The sequence below is a fragment of the Strongylocentrotus purpuratus genome, unplaced genomic scaffold, assembly GCF_000002235.5.
Source record: "Strongylocentrotus purpuratus isolate Spur 01 unplaced genomic scaffold, Spur_5.0 spur5_scaffold_2, whole genome shotgun sequence".
In the NCBI taxonomy this organism is placed as follows: domain Eukaryota; kingdom Metazoa; phylum Echinodermata; class Echinoidea; order Camarodonta; family Strongylocentrotidae; genus Strongylocentrotus; species Strongylocentrotus purpuratus.
In genome coordinates this window covers 25,061,822-25,074,625 of record NW_022145605.1, presented here as the reverse complement: position 1 = coordinate 25,074,625, position 12,804 = coordinate 25,061,822, and the positions used below count along the sequence as shown (strand labels likewise).

At 35.0% G+C, this 12,804-nt stretch overlaps 1 protein-coding gene across 1 annotated transcript; it reads left to right on the top strand.

Annotated features, from left to right (window-relative positions):
• The first annotated feature begins 333 nt into the window (after positions 1-333).
• On the top strand, positions 334-11,291 carry LOC756370 (uncharacterized protein CXorf65 homolog). Its single transcript, XM_001194759.4, has 5 exons — positions 334-1,523; positions 4,537-4,626; positions 7,820-7,942; positions 8,708-8,785; positions 9,495-11,291. Exons 1-5 carry the CDS (start codon positions 1,478-1,480, stop codon positions 9,638-9,640), a joined length of 483 nt encoding a protein of 160 aa, XP_001194759.2. The 5' UTR covers positions 334-1,477; the 3' UTR covers positions 9,641-11,291.
• Positions 11,292-12,804: the final 1,513 nt, after the last annotated feature.

The following is a 12,804-nucleotide window of genomic DNA, read 5'->3' as shown; positions in this document are numbered from 1 at the left end:
TTTTCCCCTCTCATCCTTCAGTTCTCACCCTTTTTTCTCCCCAGATTTCTCGAATGTCCTCACCACAGAAGATCATTCCGAACAGATCTCATCTCAAGCTTTATAGCCTATAGTCAGTTTTGTTATATTTAAAAAAAAAAGAAAATTGAAGAAAAAAAACAGCAAATTTTGCTAGAGAGGACAGTTCGTGGTGAGAGCGACGAATTATACATGTATCTTGTCAGGCATGTTTTACTCGACAAGTGAATGGTCACAAATGCTTTATTTTATCGATTTTTCTTTACCCGGCCCGCTATCCCACGCTTTTCTCTTTATTTGCTCTGTTTCATTTCATGTAAGTGGCACTTGAGGACTCGAGTGGCTTATACATGCATAGAATCAAACTAAACAATATTAACGTAACTTCGAACTGGTGTGAAATACCCCCTAACGGACGGCGGGCAGAGTCAAAGGTTACTTTTGGATATATATTTATAGTTCATTGAGGCAACTGTCTTGATATACCATCATTATTGTGTGAATGTGTGTTTACAACTAACTAGAGCAAGGGGGATTTGTAGAACCAAACCGCGTAACAGATATTCTCAAAGTGAACTAATATCATCTATAGACAAAAATCGTTAGGTTTGCCAGACGGGAATCGTGCATAATACCGCACAAATTTAATCTGCCAGCGTTTGAGCATTTCCTCTGAGTTTGGCATAATCTTGAGTTTTAGGATAAAGCTGATGGAACAGTGAGTGATTAAAACTTTTCTGACTGTCATGACATACGAGTGCTGACAGACTGAGACATTACGTTTACAGGGGCTCGTATACAGCTCCGGTCGATGGGCCATGCAATTATGAGGAAGAAATGTGCGGTTATTTAGAAGTTTTACCGTGCAGTCTGAACATACAAAAAGGAGGAGCTGCTTCTTACTTCTTGGATTGTGTCAACTTCAATGTCAAGTATTACATATTTACGTCGAATGAGCATCCCTGTTAATAAAAATAAAAACTGATTGATTGGAGGAAAAAAATGAGCAGGATCGAGCTATAAAGAGCCTTGAAGAAAATCTGTCGCATGCAAGAACTTGCTCACCAGTCAGCAGACCAATTCACGCTCGTACATGACTGCATTTTACCAATCGTTCATTTTCATACTGGATGAAAACACAGTCCAGCAATACGTAAATCTTAATGTGCGATTTATTCTTCATATTCGTCAGATTGACAAATGCAGTAGTTGAAAGACCTTTCAATAATTGATTCGCACTGGCAATGATCGAGGCAGACGTAAATTATTTTGTGTGAATTCGACTGTGTAACTTTTGACGGGTGATATCTAAAAGCTATGACACTGATATGAGAGAGAGGATCGTTACCTTGGAACGGAATAACTCCAATCTGTCAAGCAAATAAGACTTTTCTTCATGAATTCTTGATTTATTGAATAGTCATTTATTACCAAGTTAAATTTCTGGAAAAATAATTTGATGTGTCATCAAAAGAAGATGGTGTTCATAACAGTGAAATATGGAGGTAAGTTGATCTTAATTAAATAGCTCTGACATTACGTAATGATCTCGCGACACACTGGTTAATTAAACACAATTACAAACCATTGTTTATCAGTTCAGTTCATTAATGTCTTTGACATGTCTTTGACAGATCATGCAATGTAATTCTCTCATCTTTATTGCACAATTTGTACAACCGTGGCCTGGCATCAACTAATACGTACTTTTACCTATCATGCGGCCGTGCATAAGCGAAAATGATTTTTTTTTTTTTTTTTAAGAATTATTTTTCTTCCTAATTTAGGTGGCCTAAAATTGATTTGGCTGTTTGAGAAGAAAAAAAAATTCATTGTGTAAACTGTATTCTAAAAAAACCCATGGACCATATTTTAAACATGTCAAGCAGAGACCCCTTTTTCGTTTCTAAGAGGGAATTGAATTGTAACTTGTAAGTACATCTCGCTTCTTTCACATGTTCCTTTTATTGAACAAAGCGAGAACGACAAATCGATTTAAAGCTGTCGTTAAAACGTCTGCCATTATCTTGACGACCATTCAGAGTATATCCATAATACATAGACCAACCTGTATTAAGAATGGAACCGCCTTCAATTATCACTTAATCCAAATGTCAAGAGAAATAATCGGTTTATATATATTGGTTCCCTTCATAAGAGGTGTTAGAAATCTATTTTTCATATCGATTTTTTAAAGGGGGTGAATATTAACGTGTATAATTTAAGCCTCGACCAACCTTTAGAGGGCAAGCTTTTGTCCACTTCTGTGGGCTTTCTCAAGCCAAGTGATTATTCGCAGTGTCTTGCTGCCATGAATATTACATTTTCCTTTTCAAATAAAAGGCGTCTATTGTTTCCTATTTCCTATTTGCACTCTTTGATTGCAGGACTTGAAGAAGAGAATTGCTATACACGTTATCTCATTTGCAAATATTGGTAAACGTTATGACTGCATGTAATGAGGATATTAATGATAGCCTTATGACCCTGTAGATCACAGGGGAATCGCATGCAGGAATTTGTCTTTAAAGAAAAATTGCTCGCAGATTTTGTGCGCTTTGATAAAGCAAAAAAATTGAACAAACTGCGTGATTTGGCAGGCGTCGAAGTAACAAAAACATGATATTATGAAGATATTTTTATATTGAATCTATATATCAGGCATCTCTGATTTATATACAAACAATGTACATAGAGATGCGACAGTGTTACATCTATGAAAAGAACAAAATCTACTGAAAGGACTACAATCTTCATTAGAGATTTGTTTTGGATACCAAACTGTCATGTCCACAAAATACACTAAATTTCTCGAGCTGTGATTGTGTAAGACGTTCATCACCTTTAATACACACCACCCAATGCACATTTCTGTTGTTTTAATACGAATTCAAAGAGTAATTATTTTGAAAAAGATTGTAATAAATAGTTCAAGGTTCAAATGACATGACATAAAATTAATATATCAACGTGATCAATGAGTGTTTATATTAAGTTTGAGATGCTATGACGATTTATAGAATGAGACAACTGTTTGGTGTATAAAAGAAAATCTGTAGGATTTTTTTTATTGAATGAAAAGACGGATAGAGTAGCCTGGGAAGGACCTAAAAGATCATACTAAGTTTACGGAGCAGAGACAAATATTGCTCCAGAATAGTAGGGAAAAAGGAGAAAGTAAACGGACGAAAATAATTTCAATTTCCTACAAATTGTATAAGAGAACTGAACGTTTTGTCTTTCTAAATTTACAAAATAGGGGGGGGGGGGGAGGGTGACGCAATCCATTTTTATTTGCAAAGCAAGATTAAAGACGGCTTTGTATGTCTCGGAGATGTTATTTACCCCCAGGGGTTAGCATAGGATCCTCTTGAGGTACTTTAAGACGGTGTGAGAGGGGTGAAGTGGAGTAAACAGTGAACTTATTGATGTAATTTCGGAAACAGTGGAGCAACTCTCCAAAGAACTTGAGCAACTCTTATCTATGCATAATATAGGATCTCGGTGAAACGTTGATACAGTACCAGCAGTTTGTGCAGGTGCGGTGTAAAGCCCATCGCACACTCTACGATCTTTCTACGGATCCGATTTTGGAAAAATTTGCGATACAGCATTTGATGTGAACATTCAAGTTCTTAAATCTTAATGATCTGAGTAATCTGAATAATCATATGATTAATAACATCTTAATTCCGATGGATTTTAAGCTTTATTCCTTGGATGAGGAATAGCTAAATCGGCTCGGAGTCGTAGTGACGTCATACCAGCAGTGTGATCGTTTACGATTTAATGCCGATTCCGCTTTTATTCTGACAAGAATGCTTCAATGCACTATAATTCCAGTTGTAAGAATTCTGATTATCATTAACAACCTAAATAAGGAAGATGATGACTGTTTACATTTCCATATCTACCCCTGAAATTATAACATGGTGTTTGAAAACACTGGCTCCAACCTTTTAAACTACTATGAGTTTTAGGCCCGTATCAGTAGACTTTTATTTCCAACAACCGACTATCCAAATTGTCTTCCTTTAGTAAATCATTATTAGGGAAAGGGGTAGATTTTACGATTAGAAATAAACAGTGGAAATAAAATTTTAAAAATACAAAACAAAAACTAAATAAAGTAATGTGCTTAAGAGTGTGATTGGTTGTAGCAACAAGGGGCGTGTCCAGTGAAATTCATTGATTTAAATCTATACACAAATTCAAGATTTAGGCATCCATTAATGTCGGCATTATAACATTTAATAAAAAATGAAATTATACGAAACTAAGATATCATTGACATCCCTTGAATCAATATCGAAATAAGCTGAATCGTCGTGACATGTATCGTAAATGACTGTGATAATTCATAATGACATTTTTCCATCTAATCAAAGATCTGCTGCTGCCAAAATTCACCAAAAACATCCAAGAAATTACCGAACAGAAACTGACATCACAAAATAACTATTTTTCTCTTATCGACAATTTCCTCATATTTGTTTGACTATTTTTTTTGTATCACAGATAACCAACAGCAGCTCTTCAATCCCTTCTGCACCAGCATGAATCTGCTTGAGAGTATACGCAAGCAGTGTCATTCGTCAGAGGATGGAGGTGAGAGAAAGTATTGAAAAAATGGCCGGAATTTAGCTGTGGTCTGGTTTATTGGTTACCAGCGAGTTCCAAGATTCCGGCAGTATCTGTGTAACTTTTAAAGATTGGTTGAAATCCAAATATAAGTTGAATCCTGTTGATTTAAAGATCTATGATATATATTTAAAAGTTTTAATAACAAAATATGAGTTGTATGCAGCTTTGCACATCAACAGGATTCAACTTATATTTGGATGTCATCCGACCTTTAAAGGGAGCCAACACTTTGTTCAATAGGCAATTTTCGTAATGTAATCAAAATGTAATGCATAATGCGAATCTATTCAGCTTGCTGTTTCACAAATGTCGAAACAATAGTGCAATGCTGCAGTAAAAAACAACCTATTGGTAACCTACAACATCATTGTGACGTCACAGAGTAAGCAGCTTACATGCTTGGTCTAGTACCATTAGTAGAAAACAAAGAGAAGATAGAAAAAATAGTCTGAATGAAAGAAAGAGGGTGAGGTGAGGAAGAAAATAAAAGTAGGATGGAAGAATGAGAGGGAATATTGTAGGGCATATAATAGGTTATAGAGCGTGAGGTTCACTTATAAAATCCTAACTGCAATAAATTTCCTGTTTTGGATTTATCTTTCTTCTGTATCATCTCATGGCTCGAAAATTGATTGCTAGATATGTTATGTTGTCGTCACTTTCCTCTCAATTCACCATCGTGTACTCCGTTTTCAGTTGATATCCTCTTATATTTTCTTTTCATCTGGTTTTATGGCTTGCCTTATAGTCTCCTTCTCTTAACCCCCCCCCCTAGATATTCATTTTGATGTGGCCAAAATATATCTTCGTTTTTTTTTCTTCTACAAAAACGTGTAATGCAATCAGTCCTTCCATTATGTAATATAAAATTAAAACAAGTTAACAATAAATCAATGACTGCCCTGCGAGGAACGTCTAAATACGTGTATTCATGTATTCATCTACTCGTGATGTAATATAGCTGGATACCGTCTATGTTTCTGTTTACGTAATGTACAAATACGGGTGGCATTTTACATGCAGGGAAATGATACAGAGAAAATAAGAAATTGTATGGGTAACAGTAATACTGAAAACCTGAAATGTAATGCTGGGAATGTAATATCAAGAAGATTTAGATAACAAGGCTTATTATAATGGTATCGAAAAAGCAGCATAAACTGAACATTCAAAAGCTAGGCCGTCTTCATTATGTTGTAGTAACCTTGATGCAGTGTATTCATCAGTGTGCTTCGAAATCGATAATTAACGGTAATCGATAAATCACGTAGCAGAAGAACGAGCATGTAAACGGTCATCAATGATTATTTTCCTTTCAAAAGAGACACATTTATTTGTTTTGTGCATTTATGTGTTTTGTCCAAGGCACTGTTTGTAGTTCCCTTGGAAAATGTTTGTGACAAAGACTAGTGCAGTGTGTACAAAACACGAGGCTGCCCAAATATATGACGCCCATATGGAACCCGCCCCTTGTTTATCAATTTCTTGAGAATGAAACTCGATAGCGACGATTCCTATAACATACACTTTTTGCACACGATGAAGTATAGTACAATAATTGTATTTACATGTACGTGTGTGGACATATCACTTTAAATACAAGCTCTAAACACAAAATTTCGACGCGTTTCAAACCAAGGTTTTTTTGTGCGTTTCGCGTCGAAGCGCGTCATATGACGCACATAAACCTAGGTTTGTCGACAAACCTCCTTTGTGAATTCGGGGCTATGTCTTTAAATCGTCAAGGAAGACTCAACACAGTACAATGAGGTACGTGTACCAGAAAGTAACAGAGACAAAACGCTACCAAGCAAGGAAGGAGACTAGACGAAGACTTTACAGAACAATAACAGACCAGGCATTCGAGTTGAATTAGGCATACCTCACTTCACATTGCGATCAATAAAGCAGCATTTCCAGTAGACTCACTGTACCGATGTTTAATTAATAACTCCTCCTATATACTTGGCAGGTGTTCGCTAAATAATTAGTTGTGATTCGTTCTCTCTCTTTTCCCTGGCATGTTTTCTATTACCAAAGAAAGAAAGGACTTCATGTATAACGATGAAAAGAAAGAATGGAACGGCAGCTAGCTAGGATATGATGGAAGCATGCAGCAAGAGAGTCAACAGCATGGGAATCAATATATTAATACACCAGACGTTGGCATGCGAAGAAGGGAACAGTGCAAAGAAAAGATGGATATGAGTACTATTCAGAAGATAGAAACTGAAAATGCATCAGAACCCTTCCCTTTCTGTTTATACAGATGCTTTTCATGTTCACTTAAAGTGCCATGTTGACTGTGGTCCCACTTGATTGAAATAAATTATTAAATTATAGCAATCCCTGAGAAGCGTGCCCCCAACGTGGGGGAGAAAGCTTTCTCGTGGAGTTGTGTAAAAGTCACAGCTCCCTACTTCGATGCTGTACACTATTCAGAAAACAACCGGGTTTAAACAGTACCCAGCATGTTCAAGTACCCGTCAAAAAGTGATGTAGGGTTCACAAAAACGTAAAATTATCAGAGTAACGGATTAATGAAAATAATGAGAAAATCGGAGAAAGAAATAAAATGATATCTGAAAGTTATAAGATTAATAATCTTTAGTTTGCAAAACGGTCATGATGTTTGCTGTTATCCAAAAAGAGCTCTTTAAAAATAACAGGACCTGCGTAATGCATTATGTGATTTGTATATTTGTATATTTTATGATGCCAAATGTATTGAATTGAATTGTATTAAAGTATTCTATAAGGAATACTCTTTTGATAATGGAATATACTTTTCGCCCATGATACAATCATGTCTGTCCTCACACAAAAAAAAATAATGATAATAATCGAGAAATTTAGGTACAAAACAAATGAGAGATTGTGAATCCTTCCTCACATAATCATGACAGCGTTGCTAACAACGGATCCGGCCATGCAAAGTGCAAGAGGCACTGACAGTCACTGAAATTGGCTATCAGCTATTTTTACATACTGATCATTTCAACTTTGTAAATATTGTTATGGAAATAAAGAATTGAACACTCTTTTTAAAAATAACTTATACGATTTTTTTCTCTCGAATGAATTAGGTGCTCTGGAAATTAAAAAGAAGGAGGAAATGCTATCATTTGTTAATTTTCTTTTCCTTGTTTTTGAACAGCTACCCTAGATCTTTCGGACGGGTCGGGTAACGTGAAGAACCTTCATTCTGCCGACAACCTTCAGTCGTATGCCAACAGTTTCTTGGAGGGTCGTGAGACGTACTGGCTCATCAAAGTAGAAAGTGAGTACAAGATATACGAAGGGGCTTGCATGTGGGAGGGAAACTAATGGACACAGAAGATGTATATAGGGGAGGAAAAGAGGGATATAAAGAGTAAGAAAGAGAATTAGAAGCACCAGCAGAAGAAGAATAGTAAATAGAAGAAGAAGAAGAACGAGGGGAACAAGAAGGAGAAGAAGAAGAATAGTAAATAGAAGAAGAAGAAGGGAAAGGGGAACAAGAAGGAGGAGAAGAAGAAGAATTACAAAGAAGAAAAGGAGGAGAAAGAAAAGAAGAAAAAAAGAAGAAAAAAAAATGAAGAGAAGGAGAAGAAAAGAAGAAAAAAGAAGAGAAAGGAGGCGTTTTCATTTCATAAATGTATGCTTTAAAAGTGTCATTATCCGTCGTGTGCATCTCCTCCGCCCCGTTTGGATCATTATCTGCATGTAGTGATTAGTACAGATATCAAAGAATTTGATGACAGGCTTTGAAATGAAAATGCTATAACCAGACGTTTCCCCCAATAATTTGTTGTATTCATTATTGAACCATTAAGCATTGCTAAAGTATAAAGACTGCAAAATTGTTTGTTCGTGGTTTGATTTAAGCCAATCGGAAACGCACAGTTACATTGTTTAGACATAGGACATCTATCCACTTCCAAATCCATATTCTTTCCATTCCGCCTTCTGAGAAATATTATTATTCGGAAGTAACATCCTTTACTAATTTGAATGACTCAATTGAACACCATTCATTGTTTCAAATATTCTTCATTCCTTACAGAAGGCGCAACCAACCTAGAACCCACCGTGTATTCACTCCTTATCAGTAACCCAGAAGAAACCTGTCCAGAACTACAAAGTATGTTGATTCGATTTGTTTTATGTTTAATAAACATAGTATTTGAATCAGCTACAAGGAAGAAATAAAGAAGAATATAATTATTACGAGTATTAAGACTACTGAATTATGTAATTCCCATATACTTAACACAGAGACCACCAGGTTCCAGTAAGCAATGGGTTAAACAGGCCATTTTTCATAAAGTAACAACATTTTTACATATGCCTCTGTGAAGTGCCTCGATGCGCATTATTTTATCCACCTGTTACAAATAAAGGTATCTCAATAGTCAGAACTAAAATTGCATACATTTTGTTGTTGCTAGGTAGGACAAACATTATGGCCTGCCCTATATACATAACTACATGTATATGCAATATGCATTTTGACTAGTGAAATACAATTATTCGTAACAGGTGAATGAAATCATAATTTTGGTTACATAACAAAAATGGCACATTGCAGTTTTATCGTGGGAGCTCGCAGCAGGGCAACCTTTGTTTTAAAAGTATATTCAAAATTTGTTGTCATATGTAATGAGAACAAGTGGCATGTGTAATACATTAAATGCGTAAAGTCGAATACGACCGAATAAATCTGCCTTTTGGCTGCCCATTTATAGCTTACAAGATGACCTATTATTGAATCAATATTGTGTGATGTATTCCACTTTATCGTATCATTGAACCCCTATTCCTGATGCCTATTGTTTTATCAACTCTGACAGGTCGCCTGAAAGACTTATCTCGTCCGCCCTCTATGCCCAAAGGCAAGGAATCTTGGACCAACGTCCGCAAGAAACTCAACAAAACCAAATCGTCCCTCAACTTGGGCAAGTCACCAAGAAATGCTTCTGGCAAGGGGAAAAGATGATGTATACGATTATACAAAGAACATATCCAAATACCGTTCGGTTGAAATTTTACTAGCTGAGTAAATATTTGATTTTGCCTGTCATCATGAGCCTAATATGTCTCCATCTATTATGCTGAACTGTCGGCTCCATTATATATCTGGAAAATAAATGGACGCTCTTATCTTCAGAGGGAATGCGTAATCATTCTCCTCTTGATCCAATGTGAGCTGCAATGTATAGGCCTAAATTAAAAGCGTATTCAAATTACATTTAAGAGTATAGTTTTTTTTAATAAATATTTGCTTTTAAGTTTTTCTTATTTTTAAGATGTGATAGTAGTCGGATTACATACCGAGTTAGTTAGACTGAATAAACCTTTTGTTACTTCTCTCTGTTGATAATTTTGATAATTGGTATCATTTAGTATAGGTCACTCATACCGCAACCCGGCCAAAATTCACACTTTAAAGTGCTCTCCAAACCGTTACCTCCTATATCACTCGCTCATGATGCAATGGTGTGCAAGTGACATCCGTTATGTTATTTCCAGCTTTTTTGCCTCATCTTTACATTGCATTTAAATGATGCAAATTAAAAGTATGCTGGTGTATATTTGTAATCTCTCGATCTATTATACAACATGCCTGTGTCAAAATGTTCAGATTTGAATGGAATCCTCCAAGAACAGTTTGCGCTGAAATCTTTGTAGTTCATTATCATCCTTATAGTGTTTGATATTTTGTAGCATTATTTTTGACTAAAGGATTTGTCTGTACATAAAGGTTATGAAAATAAATATGATATATATAATACACGTTTATTGATTTGTTAAAGAATCGTTGCATACTTAAGGGGAAGCATCACATTGTAAGAAAGATACCAAGGATGTTCTGTGTATGTAGTGTTTGCATGTAATACATGGTAATGAATAGTGAACCTTTCATGTAAACATAAGAAAATGATATTTTAGTCTTCTAATCGGAACGAGTCGAGTTCTGTTTGTTTTTTCTTCTTCTGTATATGAGGTCTGAACTCTGAAGTTTAATCCAGCGAAACTATTACATGCAACAAGCCTAGCTTTTTAAGTTGGTTCAATTTTCATTTCCGTATTTCATGATTTGCAGAACATTCTTTCAAGTCATTAGTTACTACTATTCAAGATTATTTATTTCCAATTACTTTAAAAAATATTATTCTTGTAAAATGTATTATGTTTTGATAATTTTACATGGAATATGTATAAATGCAACCAATCAAACAAACAAATATTTAGTATTTAGGAAGTTAATTTACCTGGCTTTGAAACTGCCAATCAAATCTTGGCAAATACAAAATTACTATTCAAGATGGTGAATGACCTTTCTGGGGTTTTTGTGTGGGAAAGGGGGGGGGGGCATAAGAATGGACCTGGACCAGATGAGCCATATTTGAAGGTCATATTCACTAGACCCTGATGTAGCTATTTAACCGAGAGTTCTGTTAATGATGAAGCTGCTTTAAAAAAAAACTTTAAAACATTCTGACTGGTAAGTGTATTGAAAAAGACAGAATAATATGAAGAAAATCCACGACTTTCTGAAAGTCACATTCACAAAAGAACAGTAGTCATATAAAATGAGTTATCCAACTATTTGGGAATTTATCAATTATATAAGTCTTGAACTTTCAGTACCATTTTATTTTTGTTTCTGTCCGAATTTATCACTCAACACTCAAAAAGCAACATTACATTCAAACTCAGAGATAGTTTTCATGTTTTTAAAGGGAAGTCCACCCTGATATGAAGTTGGTTTTAATAGAAGCAAAACAAAAATGAGAACAGGACAGCGAAAGTGTGAGCAAAATCCGATTAAAAATAAGAAAGTTATGTATTTTGGAAGTTGCGATCAGTTAAACACAAATTGGCAACTCTGCGATGTATCTTACGTGGTCACTTCCAATTTGCTCTGTATTAAGAAAATTCAGAACTTTCTATTTTCTCACTACAGATATTTTAAATCATAAATGCACCCTAATTATAATTATTGTAGAAATGTTTTCATACAACCGATGTATGAAACAAATCATCTCCATCATTAATACCTAAGGAAATGTTATGACATTTTCTGTACAAACTGGAGAGGACCTTGCAAGATACGTCACAGTGTTTCCAATTGTGTTTCACTGATAACAACTTCAACAATTCATAACTTTCCTATTTTTAATTCAAAATTGCTCAAACTTTCAGTGACCCGTTTTTCTGATTTTGCTGCTTTTATTCATACCAACTTATTATCAGAGTGGAATTCCCCTTAAATCCATTCAAAATCACACATGAACAAGGTTTGTGCTTGTTTGTGTAGTGATTCAATAAAGGACAACAAACATAGACATAATCATCATTGCCCTTATAAGGTGCTAGCATATCAAATTTTATTCTTTTTTCTTGCAAGAGGTCAAATAAAATAAAGAAAATATAATATTTGCTTGTATATATATATATATATATATGTACCGTCTTACAAAAAATATAGCTTTACTTTAAGTTTCCACATATATTACTCACAAGTAGGCACACACTTTATCACATTAACCGGTATACTGTTTTGAATTCTTCACAATATATGTGATGTTCAGGATTGCATCTGGAACAAAGTTACAAAATAAAGTACTGAGTGCAACAATACAGTAAACATCATCATTATAAATTATTATAAAACATTGTAAATTCCTCATGAAGTATTGCCCCAACAATTTCAAAAATTCATCATTTTGTAATAAATCATATTTGTTCTATTCTCACTTTCTTTCTTACTCTCTCTTTTTTCTCGTTCTGGTTCTCTTTCTCTGTTTCTCTATCTCTCTCTCTGATTCTCTATCTATATCTCTATATCTTTCTCTTTCTCCCTCTCTCTCTCTCTCTATCTCTCTCTCTCTCTCTCTCTCTCAGTCTCCTTTTCTCACTTCTCACTTGGTCATACAAACAACAGCATTAGTATTGCTGAATAATCCTTTGGCCGTTTTCACAAAGCAAAATGGTCTTTGAATGAATGCCCATTTATCAAAGTACTGGTAAACATAAAAGGTGCATTAACAAATATGCCTGATTACATGAAGCTCAAATGAAAATGCACAGGAAATATCACACTTGGTTCATAAATAAAGTGAGACCTGTCTACAAAGACCACCCAAGGGAGTCAAG